Raw genomic sequence first — 15942 nt, 5'->3', positions numbered from 1 at the left:
GAGAATTCTGTCGACCTCCTCTAAGAGGAAGAACTGAGGCGGAAGAGAGGCTGGGGTAGCCATAAGCCGCCTATAGAAGCAATCCAGTGAGACCGCGAGGCGCGCTGAAATTGGCAGTTCTGGAATGGGCAAGCACCTCCCATGTAGTCACTCAGATTAGCCTTCCACTGTTTAAAGGAATCCTTCTTACCTTTTACTGTTTCCATTACTTTGTTAGTTAACCATTCAGGCCTTTTAAGATGCCTATTCTTATTTATTTATTTATCTATCAAATTTATATTTCACTCTCTCTCCCTGAAAGGGATTCAGGGTGGCTTTCTTAACCTGTGATATACGTTTTATCTGAGTTTCCAGGATTGTAGTTTATAGTCTCCTAGCTTCCCAAAGGTATGTGATCCTCCTTATATTTCCTTTCAGTTTCTTCTTCACAAGCCCCATCATTTGAGAGAAGTAACTCCTTCCAGTTACATGTGGTTGTGTTGGTCTTTTGTGGCAGCACCTGATTTATGTAAATGCTAAACTTAATAGTATTATGGTCACTGTTCCCTATTGGTGATGTCATGTTTACACCTCTCACCAGGTCTTGAACAATTCTTAGGAACAAGTCCAGGATCACCTCCCCCCTGGCAGGTTCTGGGACCATCTGCTACATGGCACAGTCATTGATAGTATCTAGAAACCTACTCTCTTTCTCCTGACTTGAACTCATATTGATCCAATCAATGTGTGGGTAGTTAAACTCACGTGCTATGACAGTGATTTTGTATAGCTGCTCCTCTTAATTCTTTTGCTGTTTTTAAATCATCCTTTAATCTTTGAGCTGGTGGGTGTTAACACATTCCCAGAGGTAAGCTTCCTTTGAGGCCTGCTATTTTCACCCATAGTGTTTCTGTAAGCAATCTATTTCTCTTAGATTTTGGATTTTACTGGACTTTATACCCTCTTTGACCTCTGACCCTTCCCTCCCTATGCTTTGGCTATTTATTGATATCCAGGAATCACTGTATCCCATTGATTAACCTCAACCAGCAAGTTTCTGAAATGCCCCAAAATGTCTATGTTCTCCTCTGACATTAACCATTCCAGCTCCCCCATTTTACCTTGGACACTTCTAGCATTTGCATAAAAACATCTATAATTCCCCAAACATGTTAGGCCCTCCACCTTCCTCCTGTGGGCTATAGACCTTGACAGGGAGTCAGTATTGTTTGTCACCCTCTCAGTTACCAATCCTAATCCACTTCCCTTATGAACAGTAACAGCGACCCCTTCATCTCTTAGAGATGAGCCATCCAAAACCAGAGACATTTCATCTCCTGTCAGCTTTATTCCTTCCAGTGCCCTCATATGTTCCTGTATGAGAAGGCAGACCAAGATCTTCCAGGCTGTGGGCCTCTGTAGATGTTTTGACCATGCCTACCCCTGACACCAGCCCTATAGCTTAACAACCTGAATCTTTTTTTTTCATTACTGTGGAATAGAATTAAAATGACTAACCTTGTAAGAAAAATATTAATTAATATTTCACCAACTAAGCTCTTCCTGGGGAAAAAAGCCTGTCAAACTACAATTCTGCTGATTCATCTTTGTCTACTTCAAGTTTATTCACATTTTAAATTTTTTTTCTTAGAAAGATAAAACAGCAACACATGAACAGAATGTAGCATATCCAAGCCCTTATCCCCCAGTGAACATAAAATGATATGTAATGTAGTGTAAATAAATATACCATAAAAGGACGTTATTACAGAAGATGAAAAATAAATGCAAACTTCATAAAATGTTTAAATAATGAAGTTGTTTCTAACTGAATGAGTGTACTAAATGACTGTCTTACTATTTTTTATATAGCTTGGGTCTGCAAACAATGTACATTTCAGTTCAGTAGTGCACAAATGTTATATTCAGTTTTTGAGAATTTTTTTAAAAAATATTTAAATGGCTTTTTGATTATGAATAATTGTGGGACCTTTCAAGAGAGTTCACCACTGCTTAACTTGCTTTTCTTACACTCCTAGGATGCAATGCCTGCCACACTTCCCACAATTAAATCAAAAAGTAATAACATCTCCAAGAGGAGTGGTGCTCAGTTACAGAAGCTTGTGGGGCAAAGTCCAGTAGCGCCAAGCAGTTGCTCTGCTACCCTCTCTGCTGCGCACTTGATCCAGCCTAATAAAGATGGATTTGAAATTATTTCTTCAGAGGCCCTCCAGAAAAGCCCTTTAGTTTCACACCAAGAAACAGATCAATTGGACAAAGACCTTGATTTGCTTCTGAAGTTGGATGCTCCTGTTGATTTTGAAACCAGCTCTGCAGTGGAAGCTGTGTCCCCTGCTGAAGAGATTGAGGAAGATCTGAAAATGTCTCATGAAGAAAATGGTGAGCTCTCTCAGTTTGAATTATTTTTTTAAAAAAAAATTGTAGTGGTGCTTTGGTTTACAGTTTAGCAGGAACTTGCCCAATTATGTTTATTCTTACTTGCCTTTTTGAATTTCTGGGTATTGATTTGCACTGAACTTTAACAGATTCTAATATATTTATCCTTCATTAACAGATTCTAAATCTAATAACAGATTTAACACTGAACTTTAACAGATTCTAATATCTTTATCCTAATATCAGAAATCATCTTAGCATATTGAAATATCCAATTCTTCTGTCTCTTGCTTGCAGTTTGCATTTTATATACAAGCCTGGCATTAGAGTTTAACAAGGCATTTTGGGCCCGTAATTTGACAGTGTATGTGGCTTAGCTGTTCATTGAAGTACATACATAGACTCCAGAGGCATGCTGACACATGATATAGAGACCAGTTTAATATGATGCAATAGAATATTCAGCATTGGCCTATGAGGGAGGGTCATCATTACTGGGTAAAGCCAGTTATCATCAACAGTGGAGGAGAGCTGTATTCCAAGTTTTTTATTCTGTATTGATGCTGTGCCTGCGTCAATGCTTTTGGAATGTTTCATTTCATTTTTGACCATCCCTTCTTAGAAATAACGTTTGCACGGTTCCTTGTAACACACAATATCTGACATCTTCTCCTGTAACTAATCATTGGGTTAAAAAAAAAAGATTGAATTTTCTCATTTACCCATAGGGAACTATAGCCAACCAATGCATTTGATGCAGTGTGCCAGAGAAAGTGGGGGAGGGGAGCCATTAAGAGGAAATCTTAAAGTAGCCATGTCAATAAACTGGGTGATCATAAGGTACCCATGTATTTAAGTTTTGCTAATCAATAAAATCTGCCATGTAGTATGTTTGGATGCAGTGGATAGTGACTTCTGCAATACCAAAATGTTGCACAAAGGAATATTTAGGTCTTTGTAGCTGTAGTCTGTACCACTTCCCATGACACTGTGAATTGTAGAGTTCAGGGCTGCACCCTTAGTTGAGTAACTGTGAACAGTAATAATGCAGTGAGATCCAGACTTTCTTCTGAGAATTGGAACAATTGAGGCAGAGACAAGGCAGCACCAAATCTTGGGGGGGGGGGGGGGGTGGAGGAGGCCTGAAGTCTTAGTCTGAATGAAGGACTACTCAATATTCATGAATCTGTCTTTTGAATTTTTATTTCCCTAACTTTCTCTCCAATGCGGACCCAAAGCACCTTAGATCATTCTCCTCTCTTCCATTTCATCCTCAGGAACACTAATATCCAGGACCTGTATATTTCTGGAAACATCTGGGAATGGTGTTTTTTTTGGAAGGGCATAAATATTGGTATTTGATAGTACTCAGGTCCCCAGTATCATTTTGGGATGTTTTTTTCCCCAGGATTCTAAAATTATTTGGGTTCTCTTATTGTTTATGGGACCAAGGTACCCCCAGCCATCCTAGTTGCAGGGGTGTGGAATGTGAGGGAAAACACAGGCCTGGAAAAGGGCCCTTCCCCCACAGAGGAAGGAGGGAAGAAGGAAAGGATAAAGAGCCATCCAGACCCACAGCTTTGCTGGGCTGTCTCATGCTGGCCAGGAGCCCTTCTGTAGGCCGTGAGAGATGCCTCTCTTCTCCTCCCTTTTGTTGCCTGGAAAACCTGTTAAAGGGGGAAGAAAACAGACCTGGGATTTTTGAAATGCCAGCCCTGTGTATTCCCAGATGTTTCCAGAAATATACAGGTCCTGGATATCAGTGTTCCTGAGAATCCCAAATACTACTCTGAATACTTGAATATATCCAAAATATGCCAATAAGGTATTTTTTTGGATCAGATATATCTAAGCACACATCCCTAGTCATAGTCTTATAAGTTTGACCTTTTCCAGAAGAGTGAGCACCCTAATGAGGGAATCTTCTAAGTAAGGTTATATTTATGTGTGCCCACATAATGAGGCAATCATCTAAGTAAGGTTATATTTATGTATATCTGTGTGTCAAACCAGAGAGAATTCTGGAAATTCTATGTTCAATGCTTCCAAGCCTGATTTCTTTTGGCTAAACTAGACAATACAACATCCTAAGTTCACCACAGCGACATGGTGTGATTTTAAAGTTTGCTTATGAGGTAGAGAAGGTAAAGAAAGAAGTATTTTTCTCCCTTTCTCACAATTCAAGAACTCATGGGCATTTAATGAAATTTAGAAAAGATAAAAGGAAGTACACCAGTTTGGTGTAGTGGTTAAGTGTGCGGACTCTTATCTGGGAGAACCGGGTTTGATTCCCCACTCCTCCATTTGCACCTGCTGGAATGGCCTTGGGTCAGCCATAGCTCTGGCAGAAGTTGTCCTTGAAAGGGCAGCTGCTGTGAGAGCCCTCTCCAGCCCCACCCACCTCACAGGGTGTTTGTTGTGGGGGAGGAAGGTAAAGGAGATTGTGAGCCGCTCTGAGACTCTTCGGAGTGGAGGGCGGGATATAAATCCAATATCATCTTCTTCTTTTTCTTCTTCAAAGAGTAATTAACATTTGGAATTCACTGCTACAGGAAGTGGTGGCGGTTACAAGCATAGACAGCTTCAAGAGGTTATTGGATAAACATATGGAGCAGAGGTCCATCAGTGGCTATTAGGCACAGGGTATAGATGGAACACTATCTGGAGCAGTGATGCTCTGTATTCTTGATACATGGGGGCCATGGTGGGGAGGGGCTTCTGGAGTTCTGGTGATTTGTGTTTTGGCCACTGTGTGACATAATCTTAGAATGGATGGGCCATTGGCCTGATCCAGTGTGGCTTCTCTTACATTCTTATTAATTTTTCAAAATGCCACAGGAGCCCTATCCTGCCTGGGACTGGGGAATAAGGGAAAAGAAGGGGCCCTGTCTCCTCCCCACTCCCTCGGTGCTGTTTTCAACAGCCAGATCAGGCCCCTGCAATGTTTTTAAAATTTAAAAACCAAGTTATAAAATGGTGCCATGACCCAGTTTCAGGCTCAAGGATGTAGTATCATCTGATGTGAACAGCCGGTGCACAAAGATCCATTTTGGATTAGGGCTTTGGTGTGGAGGGAGGGTTATCCTCTTCCTTCTGAGAGTTGCCTTGTTGGGACAAGCAGGTAATATACAGAATGTTTGTACATTTGCCCCAACAAGTCTAGTAGGAGCTCTGCATGGCTGTTTTCAGTCTGGAAAAATATGTGGGATCATTAAACCTCCTTTGTGTCATGTTCCCCTAAGAAAAAATATTTGGGAGCTTTTCATGTGGAAGTCTTATCTTGTCTAGTTGGGCCCTAAGATGAGCCAGAACCAGTATCCTGATGAACATTCTGGGAAAGGGAAAAAGTTGAATAGTGAGACTGTGATTTATTGAAACAGAAGGTATTTCCTGTAGTCTTGTCTTGTTGGAATAAGCAAAGTTCTGCCAGGCTTTTGATTGAGGTCAAAGGATGTCCAATGAAGTCAGCCTCCTTCGCTGAAGCTCTCTGCCATTATTCGGCCCAGATAAGATCACTGGATCCAGTCACTCCTGTTAAATTGCATATTGAGGTCATACTGTTATCTGTTTTTAGACTGTATTACTAATTATTTTAAATTGTTTTTTATCTATTTGTGATGTGATACTTCCACTCTCTTATATTAGTGGAAGTTTACATGTTTTCATTCTCTTTCTCATTGGACTGGTGGTGGAAAGTGCCCTCAAGTCACAGATGATTTATGGCAACCCTGTAGGGTTTTCAAAGCAGGAGACATTCAGAGGTGGTTTGCCATTACCTGCTTCTGCATCATGACCCTGGTATTCTTTGGAGGTCTCTCATCCAAGTACTGGTCAGGGCCAGCCCTGCTTAACTTCCAAGATCTGATAAGATCAGACTAGCCTGGGATATCCAGGTCAGGGATTCTCACTGGATTAGTTTCGATTATTTATTGCCCAGATGCTTGGACCTTTGCCCTGGATTTTGAACCTTGCCTGGACCTTCATAGTTTAGTAGCTTTAACCAACCTCCCCCTCTCCTGTGTGGAGCAACCTGCTCAGTGTTTAGATGTTTATAGTTACTGGCTTTTTAGTGAACTTTCTGGTATTGTGATATTACACAGAAAGTTTGATATTATTTTGCTAATTTTGCAGCCCAGATATTTGTATTATTCCTATCACTGCTCTCCCTCTCCATTTTCACTCTATCCAGTTCTTAGTATTCCTTTTAAGCTTGTAAAGGCTCCTTTCCACTTTATCAAAGATCCCTTTTAGGGTTCCATTGCAAGATTAGGGGTGTTGTTTAAACCAGGTATAGAACCTAAGCCAGCTACTCTTTTCTTGTAGGAGAGGTGGTGGAAGGAATTCACTGCCACAGGAGGTGGCGGTGGCTACAAGCATAGACAGTTTCAAGAGGGGATTGGATAAGCATATGGAGCAGAGGTCCATCAGTGGCTACTAGCCACAGCGTATTGTTGGAACTCTCTGTCCGGGGCAATGATACTCTGTATCCTTGGTGCTTGGGGGGGCACAGTAGGAGGGCTTCTAGCCCCACTTGTGGACCTCCTGATGGCACTTGGGGTTTTTTTGGCCATTGTGTGTCACAGAGTGTTGGACTGGATGGGCCATTGGCCTGATCCAACATGACTTGTCTTATCTTCTTACGTTCTTCCATACAGTTTGTCTAGTGTACTTGCCTTTTAATCACACAGAGCAATGCCCTTATTTTTTTTATGAAAAAGAACAAACCATTAGACTAGTCTGCCAAACATGTGTGAACTTTTCCATAGTCTGCAATTGTATCAGTACCTTCTATCAACTGTAGCATTGTAGTAGTACTCAGGGAACGCTTTATTGACTCACATTTTCAGAGAAATCAGTTCCCATTCTAATGCAAAGTTACCATTCTAATGCAAAGTATGCGGGAGAGGAGGCCATGCACATGTCAGCTGTGTTTTTAACACAGGACAGATAGAGCTGGAGCATGTTTACTTTGTATCTTCTTGTCATCTCTGTTGCTATAAGGCTGGAGTTTAGTTGCTGCATGGGTCACTGGGGTAAGGAAAGGTTTGGTAGCTATAAAGGTGTCAGAGAATTTAAAGGGAAGGTTTGGAGGAGTCAAGAGTGTAAAATATATGTTTTGTATCACATAGGTAATCAGAAAGGTCTTTGAACAGTATCCACTAGATAAGGTAGAGCAGGAACATGTTCCCTGGATGAGGGTTAGTGCTCCAGAACCTGAGCCTGAAGCACCTCCTGAGTAGAATGCCTACAGATAGTGCCTGACAGACAATCCATCTGAATTCAGGCCAGTGTTTGCCATGTAAGTGGCAGCCAAAGAGATTTTGTTGATGATTGGCCTGACCTTTTTGTTCTCCTGAAGCTGAGCTTTAAGGTCAAGAAACCAAAGAAGGAGCTCTGACAAAATAAGTATTTGCTACAGATGCCTTCAGGGCAGTAAGAAAAGGCATCAGCATTTCTCTGTTGTGCACTTCTAACTTGCAGTCCTCAGACTGAATGTCACCAGCAGTGAGAAGCGCAGTGTGAAGGCCTATGGCCAAGGCTTCTGACTGAGGAGAAAAACAACAACACCCGATGGATCCTCCTTCTCCTGCTTTTTCTCTTGTCAGCTCTCTCCCCATCTTTTTATGAGATCAAAGCTTTTTCCCAATTAAATTGTATTATGTGCCACCAGATTGTTGTGACTTATGTTTTAAATTGTTTAAACCTGTTTATGATGGTATTATAATCTGTTGTTACTCACCCTGAAGTAGCAGGGAAGGGTGAGTCAAAATTTGAAATAGATAAATAAAAATGTAACTGATATTTTCAGCCCAGGGAAATAAAATGTACTTCTCTGGAGAAAGGATAGTGTTTGAGAGTGGATTTATTGATACCAGTAAGTTTGATTGATCCTTCCCTCTGCTTCTGCAGCACCTGGAAGGTGAAAAGCTGGCTCCATGCTTGGGATTGAATGAGTACAGGGCCAACTACATGAGGACAGCTGAGGTGGTCACCTCAGGTAACAGATTTTGGGCAGTAGCAAGTTCCCATTACACCTGCTTCAGCCTACAGTTAGTAATTAACCAGAGTAGATAATCTTCTTACCTCTTTCAAAACTGTGAAGAAAGCTGCACATTCCAGTTCCTGAACACTAGTGATATTCCTTCTTCTTGTGAGAGCTTGACCACAGTTTCTGGTTGCCTGTTGACAGAGCAACAGACATGGTGTGCCCAAATGTTCACTACATGAAGTAGCCTTGTGAGCTGTCTATGTGAGTTAAAAGATCAACACATTACTTTTCTACATACTTGCAATTTTCTCAAATTATGTATTGGTTCTTTGTTTTTAACTTAATCATAAAGGACAATTTCAGCATGGTCCTTTCCCTCCTGTAAGTGCAGAAAGGTAGCATGCCAAGCTGAGAAGAGACCCCGGTGAAATCCTGTTTGGGTGTGGGTGTTTGTTTCTTCCTTTCATGCAAAAATGAGTGTTCGTGTGGTCTGCACCCTTGGGAATGTCAGATGTCGCGATTGCTAACCTTGTATGATATCCAGTGTTGTCAGTGTAACCCAGGGGTGTCAAACTCATTTGTTATGAGTGCCAGATCTGACACCTTGTTGGGCTGAGCCATGTTAGGTTGGGCTGGGCCATATGTGTCCCTATTTAAATTAGGTAGCAGAAATATAAACTTTATAAAGGACACAAACACAATTAAAGATTTTTAAAATAAAAATATTAAAATAAAACATGTTTAAAACATTAGCGCTCATTGGTCTTAAAGGTGCTTTCTTTTTATTTCTGCCATGATATCCAGGAACTGGGCAAAGGAAGCTTGGCTCTTTCTTTCCTTCCCCAGGGGACCAGGAGGGAAAGGAGCCTCAGCCAATAGAAGGAAGAGAAGCTTGGCTCAGTAGCTCTGCCATGTGATTGAGAGAGCCTGGAAAAACAAGCTCTGCCTCCCCCCTTCCTCCCTAAGGGAGGAGCCTCAGCCAATGGAGAAAATAAAGGTTTTGCTCCATAGCTCCTATGCAATTGAGCAAGCCTGGCAAAGCAAACTGTTATGCAGAAGGAAGCAAGAGATAGGGAGAAGGAAGCAGATGACAGCCAGTTACTTGGGGTCCTGATAGGAGCCCTCTGGGGGCCTGATTTGGCCCCCGGACAGCATGTTTGACACCTGTGGTGTAACCCCTTCCCCTTGTTCCACAGGGAGACTCCAGTTTGTTCCATTACTTCTTCCTGCAGCTGTTGGCTTACAGCCTGTAGCTGATGCTTTTGGAACTCAGTCAAGCCACCAGCCCTCCCTTGAAGGTCTCTGGAGTCTGTTTTCTCATTGGTTGCCAAGCATGTCTATACCTGCTTTTCTTGCTTTATCATCTGCAGAGATGGGATTTCAATAATATTTTGTTATTTGTTTCCAGTCTTTTTAGAACTTGATGGGCCTGGAGAAAAAAGTACAATATCTCAACAGCAGCAAGTTGTATCTAAAAGTATTAGTGAGGAAGACCTTGAAGACTGGTTGGACAGCATGATTTCCTAAGACCTGCAATTTGGCTGTTATACTGGCAACTGAAAAATGAATTAAGGTAACAGTGGCAATATATGAAATATTCATTTGCCAGCATTCAAATTAAGTAGCTTTCATCCTGATTTCTAATTATATTGCATGACATTCTGAAACAACATATGTGGACACCTTATCAGCAGACAATTATTTGTATCAAAATGTTTAAAGAAATGTAATTATATTAATCTGGAATTCCTGTAGAAAAATTCAGAGCTATATAAATGTCTTCGGCTACAGCCTAACACAGATAAAACCAAAACATTTTCTGGCTTTTGTGCAGTTGTAAAATATAGCTTGTAAATGCAATTGTGTTAATTCTGCAGTTTCTAACACAGCTTTCAGAGTGGTTTCTAACAACATATAATGAAGTATGACAAAATAGAGATTTGGTTTGTAAATTCTTTATTGCAGTGGGCACTTCTTATTTGAAGGAAAAATGCATAAACATAGCAACTTTACCACTAGTTGATCATAAAGCATTATTTTCATTTCGCCTAAAATTTACTTCTGTAAGATTGTGAGACAATATATTTCTTTTACCAGTAGCATCTAATAAGCTGTTATTGGAACAAGTATGTGACTACCTTTCAAGTATTTCGTACAGTTAAACAGGAAAGCAGCACAACTGATTTAACAAAAATATCAATCCAAAATGCTAACAAACACTTTTGCATAGCTATTTCTGCAACTATTTAAGGCACTTCATTAGGATTTCAGGGGCAATAAAAGTGTTTCAGCAAAAGTTTCTATTTTCCCACATTAATTAGGAAATGACATAGGGAGTACCAGGGCTGGTTGAAATGTTTAATATCACAACTTGAGTGAATAAAGGAGGCATTGTCACTCAGTGTTCAAGTTCTTAAGTTACAGATGTTGTGTATGTAACACAATATATTAGCCCTTGCAGCTACACTATCTCTTATTTCATGACAAGGTTTACTGATATATTCATTATTTATAAATTATGCCTTATTGGGGATGATGATGATGTAAGCATATTCCATTGTCCTTTTCCAAGATGAAAAATGAAAATCAGACAATATATGGACCTGTTTTTGGCCAGGTGCAAAAATCCCAGCTGATCATCCTATAATGAAGCAAATTAATTTCTTGTATGGAGAGAGATTCAGGTGGGTAGCCGTGTTAGTCTGACACAACAGAACACAGTTTGAGTCCAGTGGCACCTTTAAGACCAACAAAGTTTTACTCTGGGTATAAGCTTTTGTGTGCAGGTTAGTCTTAAAGGTGCCAATGGACTCAAACTTTGTTCTATCATATGAAAACCTATATATAATGCAAATAAATATAATATTTGCGTTATACCACTAGATCATAATTGTTTCATTTTTGTTTCATTTTACTTTTGAGTACAGTAGCTTTGTTGTTGATGTTTTTATCCAAGTTGATCTTCATACTGTTTCCGAAAGCAATCTCCAGCTGGGAAGAAATCCCAGCATCTTTCTTGATACATTTTCCATACATACGACTCCTGAAATTGAGAGATTTTTTTTTAAGTTCTGAAAGAAACAGGGATGAGACCTTTCTTTAAAAAGCTTTCAATGTAGTCTTCAAATCTGAACAACTTTCACCCTGTATCCCTGCTGGGATGTTGCTTGACTGAGTGTTGTATCTGAATCTAGCTTCTAACCTGGTTCAGGTGCAGTAGTCACATTGGTCAGCCTGCTGGAAATACATTCACTAGACAGCTTACTGGGGAAAATATCCCTGTTAGTTCTCTTGGATCTCAATGACTTTTAATGTCATCAACCATTATAGCTTTCTGAACCATCTAGGTAGGTTTGAGGAGAACACTGGTTTGCAATGGCTCTGGTCAGTCTGACCAGACAGGTTATAGAAGGTAGTGCCGACGAACTACTGTTCTTCCCCAAAGCCATCAATCTATAGAGTTCCAAACACGTCTGTTTCATCTACTGTACTCTTTCACATCAATGTTACTCAGAGATTTAGAAAACAGTGTTGAGATGCTGCCAACACAATTTTCTCTTCCTTTGAATTAATTCTAGAGAGATGGCTGAAATAATGGGTGAGATCACACAAGAGATTTGGCCTGACCTAGCCACACCTCTCATCTAGATTTAATGTGCACGATTACATGTACACATTCCCCTTCCCTGCCAGTCCTGCCCATACTTACCTCACTTTAGGATGGGCTGGGACCAGATTAAATAGCTACTGAGAAGTTCCCAGTAGCAAATCTCTAAAACACATGGAGGGCATATTTCCCAGCTGTCTGAATGGCCAGGGCATGCAGTGCATCTTCCCGGCATGCACAGGAGCAGTCCGAATGCTCCTCTTGCACATTTGTGACCTGTGCCTCTCCTGGCAGCAGGGTGGGGGCTGTGTGACTGCCACAGCATGCATCAAAGAGCACTAGCTTTTTCCAAGCTGGGATACTGCCACACCAAATTCCCAGTGCAATCCCACCCAGTGTTTGGAAGCAGTAAACAATTAGATGTGGACAGACCAACAAACTTAATACAGACAATACAGATATACAGTTGGTTGGAGGCAAAATTGAACTGGATTACAATGAAGGATCAGATTCACGGTCTTGGTATACTTTTAGACTCAGTCCTGCTGCTTCAAAAGCAGCTTATGAAATTATCCAAGAATGCCTTTTACTATCACATGCTGTTTTGCCAACAGTAGCTGTTCCTGGAAAGAGCTGATCTGGACACTGTCATCATTCCTTGGTAGCAGCCAGATTACATTATCATAACATGCTGTTTTAAAAAATGCTCAGAAATGTCAACAGAACCAGAAAAGGACTCTAAGGGCTCTAAGTAGAACAATTGAAAACCATATTACCCTAGTGTTGCCAGTTGTACTGGCTGCCATTTAGTTTCTGGGTTCAATTCAAAGTGTTGTTTTTAAGATTTTTATGCTCTGAAAAGCTTAGGATCAAAATATAAGGAGCTTTGCCTCTACTTGTGATGTACAGTTGTCAGCTGGCACCTTGCTCTGTTTCCCTGCTTAACAGAGATGAGTCTGGTGAGTAGGCAGGACAAGGGTTTCTTTCAACCATGGACCCCCAGTGTATGCCTCAGGAGGTCTGTTGAGCTCCTTTCTCTTGGCTTTCCAAAAACTTATGAAAATACTTTTATTGTACAAAACATCTGGTGCTTTTATTCTCTGAAGTTGTTATAGTCTGTGGATTCCACTAGTGGCTTTTTTAACTCTGGTATTTTAAAGTCTGATATGCTGTTTTATTATTGTTCTTGCTCTGCCACTGTCTACTGTTTAAGATCTTTTTTTATTTCTGAAGTCAGTATATAGTTTTGTGCTTTGAACCCCCTGCTGTGTTATTTGTGTATCAGAAAGGCAAATATAAACCCTTTAAACAAATAAATGTAGATAAGCAGAGAGACTGCTTACCTGTCCAGTGTGTTCAGTTTCATCCTTATTAATTAGGTACATCAGAAAAAACCTGAAAAAATTACATGAACACGATGTTTCAACTATATAATTCTATTCCATGACAAAATTGATTTAGTGTAAAACAAATTCTTATGGTTATGTTCTCAGCATGCGGGCTAATGGGGCAACAAGAAGCAAAGAAAAGAAAAATACAAATTATTCCTTCTTTTTAAAAATTTTGTTTTAAAAAGATCAATCTGTTTCATCTGTTGAATAGGATAACCTTGCATGGGTTACTTCTTCCCTTTACGTTGACAAATAATTATGCTAATAGTCTATTGGTCTGTCCCTCTTTGTAGTCATTCCCTGCTCAGGCTCTGCCTGTTCTGGAGTAACAGAACTTCATTAACATTCTAGTTTCACCTACACAACATCCACCTTTCCTTCTCAAACTCGCCCACATTAGTTAGCTAGGTCAGAAAGGGAGCAAAATAATCAATCTGAGACGTTTTCTTCTAACTACTGAGGTCCTACAAATGGTTAAATTTACCATGATCATTAGATTTGCTTTATAAAGGCCCAACAGACCCAAAATACTTTACAAGTTGCAAAGTATTTTCTGAAAATTCAGCACTCAAGCAGTTCTCTCAATATAGCCAGTGCAGGAAAATACCAATAGAAACAGTTGACCAAGAATAAAAGGATTGCTAAAGAAAGATGGAGTGATGCAGAGAAGCTCAATGAATTCTTCACATCTGTGTTTACTGCAGAAAGTGTACCCAGGACACAGCCACAATTTTCAGGAAGGGAGTCTGAAGAACTGAGTCAAATTGAGTTGATGGGAGATGAAGTTCTAGACCTACTGGGGAAATTTTTAAAAACCAGTAAATCTCCAAGTTTTATATATCCAAGAGTTCCTAGAGAACTCAGATATGAGATTGTTGATCTGCTAACTTCTACACATAACTTGTACTTAAGTCACTGTACTAAAAGACTGGAGAGTAGCAAAAAAGTAAAACAATTTTTTAAAAAAGTTATAACAGTTACAACAGCTTTTTTAAAAAAAAGAGGTCCAGAAAGGAACCAGGAAATTACAGGCAAGTTAGTCAGTCTAATGTCTCCCCCAGGCAAATCAATAGAAGATAGATTTATTTGACACATAAAGGAACAAAGCCTGCTGAGGAAAAATCAGCAAGGCTGCTGCAAAGTGAGGTCCTGTTTCACCAGCCTTTTGGGTTTTTTTGAGAAAGTGAACAAACTTGTGGACATCATATACTTGTACTTTCAAAAGGCCTTTGACAAGGTCCCTCATCAAAGACTATGGAGTAAGAGGACCAGTCCTCTTATGATTAGAAGCAGGTTATATGAGATGAAGACCCCTGAGATGAAGACCTAATATCAGTTGAAATATTTAAGAGTAATCCACAGTGGTGGAGCACTTTATTAACACTTTTATTCACCAGAATTAATTCAATAGATAAAATACCAGAACAGTGGAAATAGTGGTTTTCTATATTGTCCCTAGCGGCCCCGTGGCGCAGAGTGGTAAAGCAGCAGTACTGCAGTACTGTGGTCTGAACTCTCTGCTCACGACCTGAGTTCAATTCCGGTGGAAGCTGGATTCAGGTAGCCAGCCCAAGGTTGACTCAGCCTTCCTTCCGAGGTTGGTAAAATGAGTACCCAGCTTGCTGGGGGGGAAGTGTAGATGACTGGGGAAGGCAATGGCAAACCACCATGTAAAAAGTCTGCCATGAAAACATTGTGAAAGCAACATCACCCCAGAGTTGGAAACGACTGGTGCTTGCACAGGGGACCTTTCCTTTCCTTTCATATTGTCCCTATAATTAAGAAAGGCCAACAACGGATCAAAGTGATTACTGGTCAATTGTTACTGTTGATTAGTAAACTATATGCTATTAGCTAGTTGACTGGATATATTCAGAATCAGTGCAGGGTTTAGAGCAAGCAGGTTTTAGAGATACTGCACCATATATCTATATACAGTATTGGCCATTTTGTTTTCAATCCCTTTCCTAATAATCTCTAGCACAGAGTTTGCCTTTTTCCCTACTGTGGCACACTGGGTTGACTCTTTCATTGAGCTATCCACTACAACCCGAAAGTTGTATCAAACCATTTATGCCCCAGCAAAATGAGCCTCCACAAGACATTTTACAGTGCAATCCTAAGGAGAGTTACTCTGTTCTAAGCCCATTGAAATGAATAGGTTTAGACTGGAGTAATTCTTAGGATTGCAGTTACTAAAAATGCAGTACATTTTTTTAAAAGCTAAATCATGACAATCCAGGCAGCTTGTGGCAAGACACCTTGCAGCCTGCTCTCTGGCTCAAATCCTTTCTTCCTTTTATTCTTAGCTGGAATAGATTGATACTACTCAAGGCCTGTGGAAGGGAAGGAAGGAAAATAAATGGACATTTCTCACAGTAGGGGAAAATAAGTTGGTGCTGTTTAATATATGTAGTGGCCAAGTTTGCAGATAATACGCAGTTATTCAAGATGGTAAAAACAAGGACAGTTTCTACAAGTATCTCCACAAATGGGGTAAGTGTGCAACAATGTGGTAAATTAAGTTCAGTGTAGGCAAGTGTACAGTGATGTTAGCCTGGACCCCCTCTTCCATCAGT

The 15942-nt window shown here is 40.3% G+C and overlaps 2 protein-coding genes across 2 annotated transcripts in view; one reads left to right on the top strand and one right to left on the bottom strand.

The window, feature by feature from the left end:
* The window catches only part of AVEN (apoptosis and caspase activation inhibitor), a 275620-nt gene extending 265318 nt beyond the window's left edge, over nucleotides 1-10302 (top strand). The window contains exons 5-6 of the mRNA XM_060262620.1: nucleotides 2019-2379; nucleotides 9774-10302. Of these exons, the coding sequence (XP_060118603.1) occupies nucleotides 2019-2379; nucleotides 9774-9892 (480 nt within the window). The 3' untranslated portion in view covers nucleotides 9893-10302. The remainder of the gene's footprint in view (nucleotides 1-2018; nucleotides 2380-9773) is intronic.
* Nucleotides 10303-10304: 2 nt separating this feature from the next.
* RYR3 (ryanodine receptor 3) overlaps nucleotides 10305-15942 on the bottom strand; it is a 721882-nt gene continuing 716244 nt past the window's right edge. Inside the window, exons 102-103 of the mRNA XM_060262621.1 lie at nucleotides 13316-13367; nucleotides 10305-11408 (exon numbers count right to left, since the gene is read on the bottom strand). Of these exons, the coding sequence (XP_060118604.1) occupies nucleotides 11313-11408; nucleotides 13316-13367 (148 nt within the window). The 3' untranslated portion in view covers nucleotides 10305-11312. The remainder of the gene's footprint in view (nucleotides 11409-13315; nucleotides 13368-15942) is intronic.

Source organism: Heteronotia binoei, chromosome 21, assembly GCF_032191835.1.
Source record: "Heteronotia binoei isolate CCM8104 ecotype False Entrance Well chromosome 21, APGP_CSIRO_Hbin_v1, whole genome shotgun sequence".
Lineage (NCBI taxonomy): Eukaryota > Metazoa > Chordata > Lepidosauria > Squamata > Gekkonidae > Heteronotia > Heteronotia binoei.
Note: the sequence above shows the minus strand (reverse complement) of the source record. Positions and strands in the feature narration are given on the sequence as shown.